Here is an 18,541-nt window from a genome sequence, read left to right as displayed (position 1 = left end):
GGAAAAGTACAGAGGACAATAGAATTACAGGCAGAACTGCCATATATACTACATTTCAAATCCCCACACACTCCCCATTACAACTTTGTTTTAATTTGATATTAATTAACTCATTAAAGATGCCTTCCAGCCCTAGCCATACTGTGATTCATTCTGGCTGAAAATGTATATCTATGTAAAGCTGGTTCTCTTTGGAAGATTATGGGAAAAAAAGCAGTACATATTTGTATTGCTTTTGATACCTATCAGTGACTGAACTTAAGATACAGTTTATTTGTGATCTAAAATGCTTACATTGAATGTATTTTGCAACTTCTATGAAGAGCACTGAAGTCTGGCTACACTGAAAAGTGGGTTCCTCCCATGCTCTCAGTGATTTCTCCATCTGAAGCTGACAGATTGCACAGGACTGAAAGGTGCCTGACTTGAGAGCATTAAGGAGAGAAGAGACAGTGAAGGTGCAATTTCTTCTTAAAAAGAAATTGGGAAAAGGTTCATACTGTCAACCAGAAACTGAGGGGTCAGGAATAGAGGTTGGGTCTGGTTCCTGGAGATGAGTATGAGGAGTCAAAGGTGACACTGGAGGGAAGGCAGAAACTGAGAACTAAAGGCAGCAGCTGAGGCAGTGTTTGGGGGTGAGAGGAGTTGGAACATCAGGCAAGGAGATACTGTGTATTCTGCCTCAAGTGGCTACGTGTTTTGATGCGGTGTTGGAGACATTATTGCTTATTATTTTAGCTCTCATGCTGTTCAGTCTTAGTTATTTTTTGGCTTTTACATTTGCAGAACTGAAGAAGTTTGCTCTAGAAAATGAACTTGGAAATAAGTTGTGTTTTGGGTGATGTGTAGCACAAAGGAGGGAGGAAGATGTGTGTGGGTTTCTGGGAAGGCCACGGGTCTAAACAACGAAGCTATTCTGAAGGGGAAAAAAAACCCGAAACAAGGCAGCTTTCTAATGGCTGTCTTAAGCCAGGCCTGTGTTATAACATATAATACATTATTTGTAGAATTTTTAACTTTCATTTTGGCTACCGTGTTCCAGTTTTGAGGTGTGCTTAAAGCTTGCTGTGTGTGAGAGGTGCTGTGGCAGGCTTGTACTGGTTCTGCTTGGGCCTTTCTTAGGAAAAGACTTTATGAAATGCCCTGTTGTTCAGTCTAGGGGCAGATCTTGTGGAGCATATCAGCTGGAGTACGGGGTGGGGGATCAGCAGAAGGAAGGACCCTGACTCAGGGTACAGGGGGTACAGGAGGCAGCCTGGAGAGCAGGAAGGGAGGGAAGGATAGGGAAGCTTGAGCATTAAAATGCTGTAGACCAAAGACTTCACTGTTCACATCTTATGTGATTTAGTGGGTTTATGTCTGCATCTTATTTTTCAGGGTGTCCCAGAACCAGGTAGGACAGCATTTCACCTTCGTGCTCACCGACATTGAAAGTAAGCAAAGGTTTGGATTTTGCCGCTTGACGTCAGGAGGCAAGGTCTGCCTCTGTATTTTAAGGTAAGCTGGTATAAAAGAAATCAAATCAAGGAGTGAATATAAGAAAAACAGAAGAAAAAAATACCTTCTGCAGATGCCCTGATAATGTGTTCTACTTCTCCTACCAGGATACCCTTTCTCTATAACAATGTTACCATTGATTTCACATGAAAAATGCTTCCAAGCCCCATGTGATGGTATTCTTGTGTAAGGCTAAGTAATTCTCTTTAAATAACATGAAATTTTTGCTTAAAAGCAGAGAACAATACACTGCAGCTTTGCAGGCTTTGGATGTGTGGATATTTTTCCTTCCTAATGAGATCTTTGACAAGTATCCAGTAAATTTAACAACAGAGTACACTGTTTTGTATTCTCCTCCTGGAAATACGAGTTTTGGGTGTCTCTTCCATGTTCTTTGGACAGACTTTATCTAATATAAGAAACACCAGATTTAGATAATTCTCAATAAAGGGCGTTCTGCTGTACTGCAAAAGAGATACTGATAATGGAGAAATTGACCCCACTGAAATACTTGGTCTCTCTGCTTTTTCTTTCTTCTCTTGTAAGATAATTGATTTGGTAAAGACAATAAATTATGTTCAGCTGTCCTAAAATCCTTTAAATTAAATTATTAAGTACAGTACATTATTTAAAAAGCAAATTTGCCACTTAGTTTAAGAGCCTGTAATGGCCATAGAGGAAATGGAAACAACCAGTTCAGTAGCACATGAGAAGAGCAAGCTTGAAGTAGAATTGCCTACCAAGTGAGTATCCCCAAACACAAGGTGGATGAGGAGTTATGTGCTGCCAAACCCATTGGCAGCAGTGGGGCATCATGGAGAATTTTAGAGAATAAGCTTAGGAAACTTATGGAGAAACACAGAATATCAGGTATTCGGACAACATGGAAGTTGGGCAGTTGTGGAAGCTGTCACTGGCACAGACCACGAGTTAGGGAGACAAACCCAGCAGCAACTTATCAATGAAAGAACATATGGACAGGAAAAAAAAGATCAGACAGTACAGAAACTAGTAGAGTAGTACTTAAAATTATTGATATATTGGATCAAGGCTTTTGTGAGCTTTTAAACAGATCCTAAACTAATGTTGAGAATCAGTACACTGTGTATTTGTGGGCAAGTTATTGAAAAGAAAGTTATTTGCTATAACTGTTGCAAAAAAAATAATTACTTCCATGTCATGAAAAGGACAAAAGGAACAGATTGTATTGTGGAAGTAATTGACTTTCTGTGATTCTGACTATACTTCTTTGACAATACTTCAGAAAGATTTAATTCATAGGATTTTGGAGTGCATAATACTTAATCATTTCCTCTATGATACCTTTTGTTGATGTATATTGTTAAATCCTAGAGAGAAAATGTATCTTTATGCTTTTAGGTCTTCTCACTGTGTTAGCCTTTTCTTCCCTCATCAAGCTAGAAACAAATTTTTTTCTCTTGTATTCCCTACACTGGCTGTCTGGCTTATAATGCTGTGCTAACAAAAGTTTCATCAGCTGTGCACACTCAAGTAAGCTACTGCTGGATGTAGTGCTGCAAAGCAAAGGACACATTCTCATCTGGTGTAAACTAGGGCATTTTTTTTATCATTTCCCCACCGACATACATCAGCTAAAGATTAGTAAATGGTCTGTTACTTGCTAGAAATAACTAGTGGTATTAACTACTTAGAAATATCTAGTTAAATGAAAGTGGCAAGCTGTAATTTTTCACCTAGCTGTGGTCAAAACATTGCCTTTGTTACTTTTGTTGTGACAATTTCCAATGTATAATCCATAGCTGAGTGCTTAACAACACTATCTTCATAGCATTGTGCTTCTGGCTTGGTAGTCCATTTCTCTCCAGTTTATGTGTGTTTTATTTAGCTCAGACAGAAAGAATGTACTGGTATTTCCATCTTGTGTTTTAGTTTTTAGTCTGGTTTCTGCTCTGAATCCAAGATTTATTAGACATAACCAAGTGAAACAATCACTAGCAGATTTAAGGCATTTTATCTGACTCTCATGCTTGTTGATCTTAAATTAACGAGAATCAAAGAAATGTTAACAAACAAATGCTGTCTTTCTATATAGAGTGTGTATTCATGTTCACACTTTATCTGATATCAAAATAAAATAAATTTATATTCACGGTGTGTACATACACAGCTCTGGATGAGCAATCTGTCTTTTACAGATATGTACACAATAGTCATTGACTTGTATAGAAACACAGAAGTGTACATAAATAGGTGTACATAAATACTATGTCTAACTACACATCTACTTTCATACTTACATGTAAATCACCTCAAATGAGGAACTTATTAAGTTTGCTGTCAGGGGCATTAACAAAGACAATTAGAGACAGGTAAAAAATGAAACTAAGAAAAATGAACTAAGCGAAAAGGTAATCTAAAATCTAAGTAGAGAATCTCTGAAAAAAAGAGCAGGGACAAACCAAAGTCATGAAAAGTAACTACTATAGAGATTTGGGTAGGCTGCTGAGTGAACAGGACACAACTTTTCTCTTGTGACTCTTTTGTGGATGGTACAGGAACAGGTTAACTCATGCCAGGGCAGCTAAAGAGGTAGGATTTGAACAGGCTTCTTAACTGAAAATTGAAGAAAAGGCCTCAGGTCCTCAGGTTTTACATCAACAACCTAAAATTGCTTCTAAGATTAAAGTCTACTGGTTTATGTGACACCTCTCTAAAATTCATTCTTCATCTGAAACACTAATTAAAGCAGATCATCTCTGAATTTGCACCCAGATGGTCTTGCTTTAAAGTGGATTGTTTGAAACAGGAAATAGGCTTTTACATAGAGAATTCCTCAAAATTGTATGTTTTTTTTTAAAACCATTTATGTAAACAGCGATATGAATTCTGTAAACAGAATTTTTTGCCATATCATAATGTTTTGTGTAAGTTCTCTATATGTTTACACAGTGAAATAAAGATCCCCCAAGGTAGATATACCAGGCAATTGTTTAAAAGAACTTAGTTGTCACACAGGATTGTCTAAAATGATCATGCAGAGCTTGACTGATGTTGTCAAACTCAAAGTGCAAGCAAGTGCAAAATCACAGTAAAATGAGAAAATAAATCTTGGATAATTCTCCAGAAGTTCTGTGTCATTCCTTTGAAAGCTTTATTTTGTTTTTCTATAAACTGCATGACTGCTTTGTGACGCTCTAGGTGACTCCTTCTGTGTCCCCTCCTCCCTCTCCACAAACTGTTTATCTAATGCAGTCCCATAAGAGCAAGGGGTGCAAAAATGTAATACTTTGTTGTGCTCATATATATACTATACTGGATCTTTTATTCTTGTTCTACTTGATATATTTTAATTTGAATAATAATTCTGCCAGTTGAGATTTGAAGTGTCACAGTAGAACAATCCATGTTCCCTTTTGAATAATAGGAGACAATTCTGGGTATTGTTTCTAAATATCACTGATGTTTGCAGGAGGAATGATAATTTTTGGGTGTAGATGAAATTGGTTTTGCTACCTGAACAGGTTTCGTATAAAGTGCAAATAATTTTACTGAAATGTGTTTTGTTAAAAATCTGCCAACTGTTGATGGACTCTGAGGTTATGTATTGTTATGTATCCAGAGGAATGCAAAATGCATCATTAAAATGCTTAGTCTTAGGTTTCATTAATTTTATGACTGTACAATTGTCACCTACATTTCCAAATGAAATACTTTAATAAGGAAGACAGGTTTATGTGCTGAGCCTTTGTAGTTCTTCAGTTCAGACCAAGCTTAAAGCTTTCTCTCCCTTCCTTTAGGCAAATCCCTTAGAAGCAGAATGTTTCAATTTTACACATTTTGTGTCAATTTTCCAGACAGAAAAGTAGCCCCTAGACATTAGACATTTAGCTACGGAAAGGCAGTTTCCTTAGTTTTATTTGATTACTAGAAGTTAGATTCCTGCTGATAGTTCAGGACTGTTAGTGGTTACCTGACTCTTTGACAGAAAACATTTCCTCTCCTTTATTTAACCTTTGACTTGTGAATGTAAAAGTTTTATCAGAGCTATAGTGGAAGCACTAGTGAGGTGGAAGTCTACTTACAGAAACAAGGGTTATGCCTGACTTTGAATAAAAGTCTGAGCTCCTGCCTTATGGCTCATTTGGATTAAAAGAAAATGTGAAGTATATTTTTAATTAACCATGAAATATTGTGGGCTCTTGCCTTTGTGACAGGCAGTGGCTCTACTTTTAAATAAAGCCCGCTGTATTCTTAACCAGGGAATATGTATCTATTTAAACAATATTGGGTATGTTTTTCTCTTTTTCTTTACTATGGGAAAAGTGTTTTGTGGCAGCTGCAGAGAAATTCTTGAATGTTGTTGGAGGCTGCTTGATTTTTGCCTTGTGTCTTTATTTTTGAAACAGTTATTAATTGTCACATGAGGAATGCAGAGATGTGCACAGTTAAAGAAAAATAGGCAAGGAACCGCTAGAGGTTCTATAGTTTAAGAACTGAAATTATTTTTATTAAAGTTTAGGTTTTGTAAATACATTAGAATTGAAAATGAATGCCCTGTTTTTCCTGTTTTATCTACTCTGAAGGGGCTTCATTGATAACCTTTTGACATTTTGTAAGACAGCTAATTAATTATGAAATGCACTGCTCAAATAATTTTATGAGGTATGGTAGTAGGGTCTTTCTATTAATGAACATTAATTTTGACTTTATCTGTTGTTAAGGTACATATTAATGTGACAGTTTTGAGTTAGTAGTAATATATCAGAGGTCTCCTCTGTTAAACTCAGCCATTTCGAAACTGTTTTTTTTGCAGTCAGTGCAGTTCTGCACAAACATGAAAAAAACTGTTACCCAACTTAAGAGGTGTCAGTGGACATCTGAGTGCTGAATAAATTTTCTGGACATAGACTAGTCCTGTGCTAAACAAAAATGAAATAATTTTGCAGTGTTTGCTAACAGGACAAGCCGAAAGATTCTTCTACCTATAATGCTTCTGGTTTTTAACTATCTCACAAACATGTGCCACATACAGTGTTTTATCCAATACAATGTACTGGATAAAGATGGAAAGCCTGTATCATGGTGAATGAATGTCATCAATGAATAAATCTATTTAGTAGAGTGAAGGTTATTACCATGTACTTGCAAAATCAACCTGTGATTTGAGGCCAAAACTGTTGCTTGACATCGTTGAAGATGTTACAAAATAAAAAACTATTTGAATTGAGTTTAAAATGCCACCTGAATACTATCTTTATATTGAACACAATCTGCTTTTTATGTTTAGCTTTTAATGCAGGGAGGCATTGTATAAGCACACACACAGATTCAGTCTTTATTTATGAAGACAAAAAATGTAACAATTCCTTATTATACTGAATTAGTAGCAATCAGCAAATTCATAGCAGAAAAAATACAAAAGAAACTTTTTTTGCTTCCCAGTATGTCTTTATAATAATTTATTGCAATGGAAAGAGTATAATTAAAAATATTGACAAAAACTTTTGCAATTAGACCATGCTTTTGAAGAAGTGAAGATTATGTAAAAAAGAAGCAAAATGCAGTGCTCAGTGGCTTTTGGTTTAATGCCAGAGAGGGTAATGGAGTACTTGTTTCGATTACCTTAACTTTTCAAGTTTAAGAGGCATGTTGAAATTATATTAACCTCTTGTCTGTGGTTACAGGGCTTAAAGCAATTGTTTTTCCAGTTGTTCAGCTCAGAAAGGAAACTGGCATTTTTAAACCGTGTTCAAGGAGTTTGTTTTTACAAGGTTTTTCTTTGTGGTTTCCTTACATGAAGAAATGGCATTGGATCATCAGCCTGACTGTGCTAAGGGAAGAAATTCTCCAATGAGAATATTGTAAGGAATTCTCCTATGGGTACTCTGGTCAGCATGCCTTGCCATATAAAAGAAAAATGTCCCTTGGCTTTTGCTAGGGTTCATTAATTTCAAATAATGAACTTGACCCTTTTATACACAGACTTAAAAATTACATTTTGTTTTTCTTTTCACAATAAGAGGTGAGTTGAGATACAGTTAATATCTTATTGAAATAGCATTTATTATTATAGAATACTGTCAGATAAGAGTATCCTATGCAAAATTTTCCAGGGTGATGTACACTTCTTATGCAGCGAGTATAGCAAAAAAACTGTGAAGCTTTTAGATCATCTCACCCATTTGTGATAAAATGTGTTGTAAAAATACTTTGCCATTTGTTCCTAACTCATACCTTGATTTGGACAAAATGCTAAAACAGTGTCCCAGTCCCTTTGGTGGTTCTAGACTGTAAAATTGTTCAGAAACTCTGAAATTCAGAGGTACTCTCAACGCTGTAGTGAGCAGTTTCATTCACCTGTCTACAATGCATTTCCATAGTATGTAAGAGCAGGTTAACATCATATCAGAAAATAATAAAACAGGAGTCCCAGGTGAAAGAAAACTCAAGGAGCAGATGTTTTAGGTGCTACTATGATGGGTGTTTTACAAGGGCGAGTAGCATTCATGCCTGTAAGCAGTGAGTGGACTTACACAGGTGCAATGAAGTAAATTTGATGATTGTAGAAGAATATATTGAAAAACAAATGCAATAATGTCACACCTTAACTACTGTCAACAATACCAAGCATTAAAAGTGTCTGTAAGCATTAAGGGGTTGGTGTAGTTTTGATTAATAGCCGGTACAGTGCATGGTAAAGTGTGATTGAGAACATTAATCCAGTGGCTCTGAAAGAAATCATTGCCTCTTTGACTTGCCTCTTTTTTTGTTTTGGTTTGTTTTGGGTTTTTTGTTTGTTTGTTTTGTTTTCTTTTTCTTTTTTTTTGTTTTTGTTTTGTTTATTACTTATTTAAGAACAGCAGATAAGCTTTTATAAGGGTAGCAAAGAAAGATTGTTAGAAATTGCATAACTGTAACTATGTTCAGATTTTTGCTGTCCACTGTTTTTGTCCTAAGAACTGGGATCTGTTTCTAAAGCCTTGGTACTGAGAACAGAGGTTTTACAAAGAAAACATGAACCTTACTGCATGCACTGCACAAAAGTAAATGACTTCTTACGAGCCACAGTTGCCACTAACAGATTTCCATTTCCTCTCAGGGAAAACATTTAGGTTCTGCATACTGGGCTTTTTCACTTGCAGTTAGCATGTTCCAAAAACAGATAAATTTTAAATTTTAAGGTCTGTCCATAAAACATTCTGAAGCTTTTAAGAAATACATTGAAAGTGTATCTGTGGAATTACTATGTCCTGAATATTGAAGTGGGTAGTGTTACATATGAGCATAAAAATTAATTAAAACATTTCATCCCTTTTTTCCCTCCCACCCCCCTTCTAATTTCATATGACTAACATTAACTATACTATTACCATTTTAGCAATGTTCTTTATGATGAAATTCTAACAGAAATGAGAATGGTGTAATTTGTAGATAAGGAGTGATTTGTAGTGGTAATATTAGGTTTACCAGACTTAATACATCTGTAACATAGGCTTATAGTGATTATCTTTATGTTATTAAGTTTTGTAGCATGTAGTCACTAAATATAGCACTGTGATAGGCAACTGTTCTCTAAATAGCAAAAAATGGAACTGATGCCACTGTATTTGAGGTTTTTTTTCTCATGCTCTTCAGCTGTGTCTCATTTATCTCAGTTCTGTTTAAATCACTGAGAGTATTATATGCATATGGGAGGCAGACTTGTATTAAAAGTCTGTTAAGTATGCAGGTATTAATATGCTGTATGTTTACAATATTAGTCAAGGTTCTCTCATTTAAGTGAATTCTACCTATAGGAATGACTTTATAGGGAAGACCAGTATTTTTACTTATAATATGACATCTCTACTAATGTATAGCATTGCACCACTTGTCAGATATGGGTCTGCCCAGGTGAAATTTTTTTCTTCTCCAAGGAAACAACAATTCTATCAGTCGACCAGGTACAACTGGACATAGAATTTAAAAATCACAAATAATCTGACTACTGAATGCTGTAACAATTAAAGATAATGGGAATGTGGTTTTGTAACATTTAAAATTATTTCTTGTGCCTTCAAAATAACGAGACCTGAAAGTATTATGAGCTAATCTAAGGATAATAGAAATTCAAGTAGCTGTCCAGCATAAAAATATGTAGCTTTGCTACTGTCTACCAGTGATGTACCATTACATTTGTGGCAAAAAGGTTTATATATACATTTTATTTATTTGTAGCAATATTATAAAAATGTGCAATTCATATTAATACGAGTAGTATTTTATAAGCACAAGAAAAGGTACATTGATATTTTATTAAAATGCTTTCTTTCCCTCCTGCTTTAGTTATCTACCATGGTTTGAAGTCTACTACAGGCTCCTAAATACCCTGGCAGATTATTTGGCTAAAGAACAGGTATTATTAGATACTCTTTTTTTTGGTAAAATATTTTCCTTGGAACAATTGTCACATTTGGAGTGCTGTAAAGTGATTCTATACTGTTTAAAAGTTTAAAGTTTTAGCAGAATTTAGAAGCATGTTTTGACATTCTTTTTACATTAATTTCATATTGAAATTCTAAGAATCTGAAGATACAGCTGCCACTGTCACTTGAATCCCACATTAATCTTAAAAAGCTGCTGAGAATTTACCTTTATAAAGTGCCAGTCTTAGCATAAACAAGTCTTGGGTGAAGTGTGAGTAAAGTGTCACATTGCTGGAGCTCTGTGTGACATATTGATTGTAAACTGTAGGACTCTGGAACTATCTGATTATCAGTTACAAACACGTTTTTTTCAGAACTGCATAAAATATGATGTACTGTTTCACCCTTCATATTAACTTAAAACTACCTCTTGTAATTCTGTCATTTCAGCTAGCAAGACAAAATTACTTGCAACATTTGGTGAAGAATCATGATAGTTTAGTTTGCATATTCATGAGCAATTAGACATATTCCAGGATTGCACAGGAAAGGAAAGAATGGCATCTTGCTTTACTGAAGCCATTAAAGCTATACCTTTCTGCTTTAACTGTATTGATACACTAGATTGTAATTAAAAAAAAAAAAAAAAAAAAAAAAAGCCTCAACAGCAAGACTTGTGCAGTAGACTGGAAAAGCTGACATTTCAAGAATATATGAACTAAAGAATAAGTAATTATTGTGCAGTATAGTATAATAAATGGACTATAGGCAATGATAATCCTTTACATAAAAAGAAAAAGCAGTAGGAAGTTGTGGGGTTAGCTGTGTTTAAATAAAGTTAACTGTGGAATATGTTTAAGTCTTAGAAATGATATAATGAGAGTCCCTGATTTCACTGTAACAGTGTCACGGTTTAACACTGGCCCAGCAATTAAACCGAATAACAGACGCTCTCTATTAATCTCTCTCTCCTTGATAGAGAAAGGAGAGAGAATAAGGGAGAGAGACTTATGGGTTGGAAACTAAACTACACGACTTTAATGAACAGTAATGATAAATAGGAAAAATTACTAAATATATACAAATATACAGGAAAATGGAAACCACATTCCTCCCCCTTCCCCCCAATAACTCTCACGTCACCACCGAGGCTGTAGGGCAGCCCTGGGAAAGTCCAGGCTGGACTCCTGGAGTCGGCAGCAGTCGGGAACTGGAGGCAGGAACACACAGATATGGGCTGGCACGGATCAGGACCACAGGCAGATGAATGGACAGGATCCTTCCAGGATGCCGGGTGAAGGAAGGGAAGCAGGAAATCAGGAAAAGATCTGGCTCGGCCCTCGTGATGCCTCAAATTTATACTGAGTGTGACGTATATGGGATGGAATACTCTGTTTGGTCAATTCTGGTATCTATCTTGTCTGTTCCTCCCCAAAGGAGGGTTCAGGTGGGACCTCTGTATCCTCCTGGACGGTAAAATGTTTTCCTCAGAGCTGAGCAGTGTCCTTGGCTCTGCATACCAGTCTCTAGCAGTAACTATAAACATCAAGTGTTATCAATCCTAGAAGCACACACTATCTGAGAAACTTAGCTAAAAGCAAAAGTACAAGACAGAAAATCACCTTTATCCTGGCCCAAACCAGGACAAACAGGAAAAAATGTTGAGGTTGTATTTGACAGAAGGGGGAGATTGTCTTCCCCCGTGTTCTGTCAGTGCAGCCATTACTGCAACCATTTTAAGTTGCTGCATTATAAGTTTGTTGTTCTGTATGCTAAAAAATGTTTGATGGGTCAGAAAGTTTTAGCAATGTACGGAATTATTTTTTAGAATTGCCTTGTGCCATGCCTGTTGCTGAGGAGGCTGTTGGGTGGCATTGCTTCCTCCTGGCTCACTCTTAATCTGACCAAGAGACAGACCCAATGGCTTGTTTAGTAGTATGATATCCAGTAACATTATCATTCTTTCAGAAGCAAACTGATATTTTTGGTTTTACTTTGACAAAAAGTATTTAATCTGCATGAACAAAAACTCTAAACTGAATGAACCCCCTGAACCAAACAAAAACTCCAGCCACATCTCTTTCCCAAGAAACAATTTCTTTTAGAGGTCAAGGTAGGAGATCCTAGTGAAAGCTGGTAGCTGCATGTACTTTTTGTAAACCTTATAAACTGTTTTATGTGCTCTGAGGAATAATTTTAAAGTATACAATACCACTGTGTAGCTGCATATTTAATAAAACTTTGAATAGACAAATATCATGGCTAACAGTTTAAGGAAGATGTCTAAGATGCACAGACCACCATTTTCAGTTGAAAGTAATGTGATTAATTTAAGGAGTAAATGGGGACTTACCTAAGAGATTGCCTTAACTTGTAGATAGAGTAATTTCCTGAGATAGAAAATTGGCATGAACTTTATGCTTAATATTTAAATACTTCCCTGCAAATTGCAATTCTTTCTCATGAAATATATATATATATTTGTCAATATTTAGTTTGATGTGTAGTAAATGCAAATGTTTCAGTTTTTCTGCAATAATTATCTACCTTTAAAAATATTCCCTATAGGAAAATGACTCAAATGATTTGTTAAAATCATTGTACAGCCATCCTGTGCCAAAGGCGAATGCTTTAGTCAGTTTAAGTGTGGTAAGTTTTCTCTTTTTGAATTCTACTCCTATTACTATAAAATAAGGTTGAAACAAAGCAAATAAAGTACCCTTTGTAAAGAGTAAACTTATCTTGCTTCCCATCATTATCTGGCTTGGATAATCTTTTTTTTTTCCTTTTTCTTTGCAGAATAGAATTTTTCTGTTTCATGTTGCTCTCTTAATGTCATAAAGAAGCAGAAATTTGAATTGTGCTCTTTGGATGAGAAAGTAAACCACAGTGGGATCTGGCAGTGCTAGAACTACTTTTTTGTGCTTCCAGCTGTTTTATGTAGATAATTTTAGTTTCTCCTGCTGCGAATCAGGAGACACTAACTCTGTTTTATTGCCTTTTATGTCAGAGTGGGTAGATTTGCAGGACTGGACAGAAACTTGAGTGAGCTGGATTCTTTCTCATCTTCCTACTTTTGCTTAATCATGCAAAAATTATGGCAGAAGTTCACTGCCTTACATGAAACTTTCAGCACATCTAGGTGAAAGATCATGTCCAGACCCACCTTGCTTTTGTGTTACAACTTGTTGTGGTGTGGGAGTGGACATAAATAGTATGGTGAAGTGATGCTGGCACAGAAACAGCAAAAAATGAGCCTGTCACTGCTACACTTCCTGAAGTTTTTAACAGAAGTAGCATATGGATGCATGTTTAAATTCATTTGTAGTGCCTGCATGAGATGCAAAGCTGATACAGAGCTGATACAGAGCCTCTGCAAGACACTGCTCATGTTCACAGCATCTGTACAATTACTGCCCACAAGTAGCTGCTTGATTGAACTATCACAGTTTGCAGAGTGCAGAAAGAAGTGATTTTATAATAGCTTCCCTTATGCACACACTGAACTATCATTAGATTATTTATCTTGACCTTCTTTGTGTCATTTTCTTTTACTTCAAACTCCTTTATTTTAGAAGTGAGCCCAATGCTTCAAGTCAAGTAAGCACAGGCAGTAGAAAAGCATCTGGCCCTGCTATGAAGCCATACAGAAATGGGGAGTTTCCCACTTCCACCCCACCAGTTACTCACCCTGGCCACTTAACATGCTACCTCTATTTTAATTTGTCACATTTCAAATTCCTTGTTACACTTTTTTAACTAGGCTGTAGAGGCCTCATGTTTTCCCCCTCAAACAGTGCTAATCCACTGCCTTTGGAAATCCTTCCAGTCTTGTATGAGGTTTTTCATCAGAGCAACCTACTGGTTTTTGAGACTGCAGTTGGAGTTGTTTCTTTTGATAAGTTTTTTCCTTTCTGTTGTCAGTGTAATATTTTCCAATTATTTTCAATTCATAGTACCTTTGCCAAGACCTCTGTATATCAAATAATATTTTGACATAATTTATTGCATTATTAGAAGCAATTCTAATTTGGCAACTCTAAAAAGCTTTATAAAGTTGTTTAAAAAGCCTACTGTGTTTCAGAGGGTCCTAGAGAACTTTTAAATATATTTTTCCTTGCATTTTTTGCAAAGTGTTACTGCCTGTCACTGTCAAGCATTGCAATTTACCTTGCATAGAACTTGCCTACCTCAAAATGAATGTTTTGATGAACCTGAAAATGGGGGTTGTGGTGTATGTAGCTGGCAACACTGAGATGACAAATGGTTTGCTATAAAGTTGATTCTTGATGCTTTTATTTCAGTATTACCTGACTTTGGAATTCTATTTTTGCCCCCACTGTATCTTATTCCCAGTAGCTTGTTGCATCAAGGAGTTTTGTAATCTTTTTAGCTGAACAGTGGTTATCTAAATGCAGACCTTTTGCCAAATGCTCAGCTGCAGGAACAGTTGAGCAAATACTGTGGGATCAGAGAAGGCAGAGTAGGAAGGGGTAGGTGAGCCTGCATCAGAATGCTTGTTGGATCTACAGGCTTCTCTTCATTTTTAAGCTCAGTGTATCAGGAAGCAGGGAAATATTTATGGGCATTTTCAACTCCAACCATATCTGGCTGGTGTTTTATATTCATGTTTCTTGCTCCTCATATATTGTAAATAATCTAGACTGGAACTGCCAGGTGTAATAGAATTAAAAAGAAGTTACAGTCTGAAAATAATTAGAGAAATGACATCATGAAGTGGCTTTTCATTGTGCCAGGGTGTCTAGTTAAAATTTCATGATGCAGAGTTAGAGATCCCTCCCCCCAGTCACTCAGTTATGCAGCAGGATGAAGCTCACAGACACTGAAGAGGGGTTTAGATGGCAGATCACAGTGATACTTAGGATTGCTTGTATATTATAATCCATAAATTATGACCAGTGGCTGGACACATAATGTTTCCCAGTAACCCTTGGTCTGAAGGGTTGCTCCAGTGTCTTGCTCCAGTTAGGGACTGTTCCACTCTCACCTGTCTGTCCCAATAACACACATTCTGTAGCTGCAGTTTATGAGGGATGATCATTAATTCCATGAAACTTGATCTTAAATATAATTTGGATCACTTTTATTTTACCCATGGAGGATTAACAAATGTGATTTTTCTTTCTTTTTTTTTTTTCTTTCCTTTTTTCCATTCACTTTAGTTGGAAAAGCTAGATAAACTAAGTCTGAATTCAAATGGGGGAGAAATATAAAAATAAAGTGTATATTCAGCCAGTATTATAAACGTGGAATATTACAATCATTAGAGTCACCTTTGGCCTTTTTGTTAGAAAACTAAACAGTCAATTGTTCAATCTTTCTCTCATCTTGCCTAAGAACCAAGAGCTGATTTTTGCAAGTGAGCAAGTTTTGAAAAAACAGCCTTGTCTTGTGTCGGTGAGTTTAAAAGGCCCTGACTATCTAAAGTCTGTTGCAATCAAAGAAACAATTACCTGCTATAGGGTATTTCTTTTGATTTCAGGCTTATTTATACCTGTCCTTTGGGAAATTCTGCTGCTATCTTTTATGTAAAAGAGCAGTCTAATATTCATGTACCTGTTCTGTTTAAATCAATCTAACTTCAGATCTCTGTGTGCCTGTCTGTCACTGTCCTTTTGTTAAAACTGCAACCAAAATCAAACCCTTAAATCAATGAACAACTCTTGCAATTTTAGTGTCCCTTTTTTAGAGAAAACTTTATACAGCACAGCAACTATTAATTTAATGTCTCTGCCAAGGTCTTACATCTTCCTAAGGGAGTTCACAAAGATGTACAAGGACTCCATACCACATTATTTTTGCTGCTTTATGACTCTTAGTGACTGCAGTAATGGGTCTTTGCTTCTCATACTCTGACTTCCTTTTCTGTTTAATGAGCAAAATATTATTACTTTTTAAATTATAAATTATTACCTAAGTTATTAACATAATTACTCAGAAATTTTCTGATAAATATTCTGTGACCTTATTGCATATAGAAAGTAATTTTCTTTTCTCACTATACTTCTGATGAATGTAGACATTCCATTAATCTGAATATTTTCCTGTTCCTTATGATAAAAAAACAAACAATCTTGTTTTTTCTCTCTGTGGATGCAAAACAATAACCTAGGGTATTTGTTATGCAAATGCTATGATGCCTTTTTAAGCCATTTTTTTCCTTAAATTTTTAACTATTGCCAAATGACCTAATTTGTGTGGAAATTTTTCTCTTAAATGTATCCTAATTCTTTAATAAGTCTCTTACACTGAGTTAATAGTATGAATTTTCTCTTTCTTGAACAAAATTTATGTTTAATATCTTTTAGATTTGCTTTTTGTTTTGCTATATCTTTTTCAAATTTGTCTTGAAAACAAGACAAATATTGTTTTATGTCTTTATGTTGTTCATTATAATTTGAAAATATGCTATAAAAACAGTCTACAAAAAAAAGCAGAATTCCATTTAAAAGGAAATAAAATCTTAAAAAGTCAATAATTATCTCATTTCCTTAGTATACCCTTAAGGATTTTTGTACTTCAAGATTTAGACTTTGCAGAAATGTCCTAAAATTACTGAGCTAAATTCATGTTTGATAACTATTAAAAGCACTGAATTGATGAGGGTAATTTAAATTACATCTGGTTTTAGTTTAATCCATTTAAAATTTACATCCTAGAAGGCCTCAAACGAGGATGCATAAAGTTGTTAATGTATTTCATAAACAAATTGTGGAATCTGAAGCTATCAGACCTTGCATTTCTGTCAGCACATTTTTGATTCAAAGATATTTGGAAGAAGAGAAAATGTGTATCAAGTAATAATATTTCTACTCTAATAACTTTCCTCGTGTGAATGATTTTTCCTTTTCCATTTTCAATTTACATTTTGTCCTTAAAAATTTTTTTTGTTGCAATTTTTAAATAAATGCTTGAGTTAATCAATGCTACTGTCAGGCTCATGGAAACATTTAAAGCTGGCTTAGTGTCAATATTATTTCAAAACTGCAGCCCAGTGTTTTGTTCCTTTGGTTTAAGTGCTGTGCTGAGCCAGTGCTTGTCATTTCGTGTCGTATGCTTAATTCTTTGTCCAGTAATGCTAAGAATGCTATTGGAAAAATGCCTATTTCCCTAAACAAAGGTGGGGTTGGAAATCCTAAATGATGGATTTTTTTCTAAAAAAAAAAAAAAGAGAATTTTTGGTTTTTCTGTGCATAAATTATTCATTATTTTCCCTCCTTGATTAGCACTCGTATTTCATTACTCCTGATACAACTGGATTGCCAACAATCCCTGAAAGCGTAAGTATGCAGTTTATTTTTTAAATATTGAGCAGTATCAACCTCATCCTGTGGGCAGGGCTGAACTCTGCTTTTATCAACAGGAGCTGTTGGTTTTGTTTTATTTACAAAGCTTTTTAGAGTATGATTGATACAGCCTTTAAATGGTACTTAGGCATACTTCATTAACCCATTTTAAAGTATTAATAGGGCATTTTGACCACTGCTGTATGAACCCTTTATTTGTAATTACTTTGCTTGATTGCATGTATTTGGATTATTTATGTAAAATATATCCTACTGTAGTACCTCTTGTTATTTGAATATTAAATGCTACATTGCTAAGCTCCATATGCAGCTATTAAGCTATACAGTTATCTTTTTGTGTGAAAAAACACCATTTCAGGCTTTCTGAAAACATGCTATACCCACTTACGTTTGGGTGGTAATTATGAACCAGGAATGGTGGTGTTTGTTGTTTTTTTTTTTTTTAATGGAGGTTTGCATTCAGTAGATGCTTGGTACTGCAGCACCTGGAGTGCTGCATCCAGTTCTGGAGCCCCTGTTACAGGATGTGAGGATGATCCATGAGGATGCTCAGAAGGTTGGAGCACCTCTCCTAGGAAGACAGACTGAAAGAGTTGGAGTAATTCAGTCTGGAGAGGAGAAGAGAAAGGCCTTGTTGTAGCCTTCCAGTATCTGAAGGGGACTACAAGAAAGCTGGTGATGGATTTTTAGGATGTCAGGGAGTGATAGGACTAGGGGAAATGGATTCAAACTAGAGGAGGATAGATTTAGATTAGATGTTTGGAAGAAGTTCTTCACCATGAGGGTGGAGAGACACTGGAATCGGTTGCCCAGAGAGGTGGTGGAAGCCCCATCTATGGAAGTTTTTAAGGCCAGGCTGGACAGGGCTCTGAGCAACCTGATTTAGTGGGAGGTGTCCCTGCCCATGGCAGGGGGGGTTGGAACTGGGTGATCTTAATGGTCCCTTCCAACCCTGAAAATTCTATAAATCCTTGATGGTTCTGTGGCTGGAGTGCAAATGGGAAATCTTAGTGGTGGGGGATGCTCCTGGGGAAACCTAGGAGGAGTGGGAGGGTGGTTGCACTGAAGAGGAGGCCCATGGGTATACCCATGATTATGGAAAGGAGGCTGTGCCAGGGGGCCAGAGGAATTGGTGTGACCCTTGCTGCATCCCAGAAAACTACAGAAAGTTGCTAGATAGAGAAGTAAAAGGGAGGACCCTTGTTGCAAGGGCTCTTTCTGCAGGACATGGCTTAGTTTTTAAATGCTTCTTTTCATCTGTTTCATCTCATGTGATGAATTCCTCTATTTTAAATAATTCTTTAAATATTTGAGGGTCTCAATATTTGA

At 35.9% G+C, this 18,541-nt stretch overlaps 1 protein-coding gene across 1 annotated transcript in view; it reads left to right on the top strand.

The window, feature by feature from the left end:
- DENND1B (DENN domain containing 1B) overlaps window positions 1–18,541 on the top strand; it is a 149,083-nt gene that overhangs the window by 59,834 nt on the left and 70,708 nt on the right. The window contains exons 5-9 of the mRNA XM_030455220.1: window positions 1,378–1,497; window positions 9,805–9,874; window positions 12,453–12,533; window positions 15,243–15,302; window positions 17,132–17,185. Coding sequence (XP_030311080.1) covers window positions 1,378–1,497; window positions 9,805–9,874; window positions 12,453–12,533; window positions 15,243–15,302; window positions 17,132–17,185 — 385 coding nt within the window. The remainder of the gene's footprint in view (window positions 1–1,377; window positions 1,498–9,804; window positions 9,875–12,452; window positions 12,534–15,242; window positions 15,303–17,131; window positions 17,186–18,541) is intronic.

The sequence above is a fragment of the Calypte anna genome, chromosome 8 (genome assembly GCF_003957555.1).
Source record: "Calypte anna isolate BGI_N300 chromosome 8, bCalAnn1_v1.p, whole genome shotgun sequence".
NCBI classification, from domain to species: domain Eukaryota; kingdom Metazoa; phylum Chordata; class Aves; order Apodiformes; family Trochilidae; genus Calypte; species Calypte anna.
This window is presented reverse-complemented; position numbering and strand designations above follow the sequence as displayed.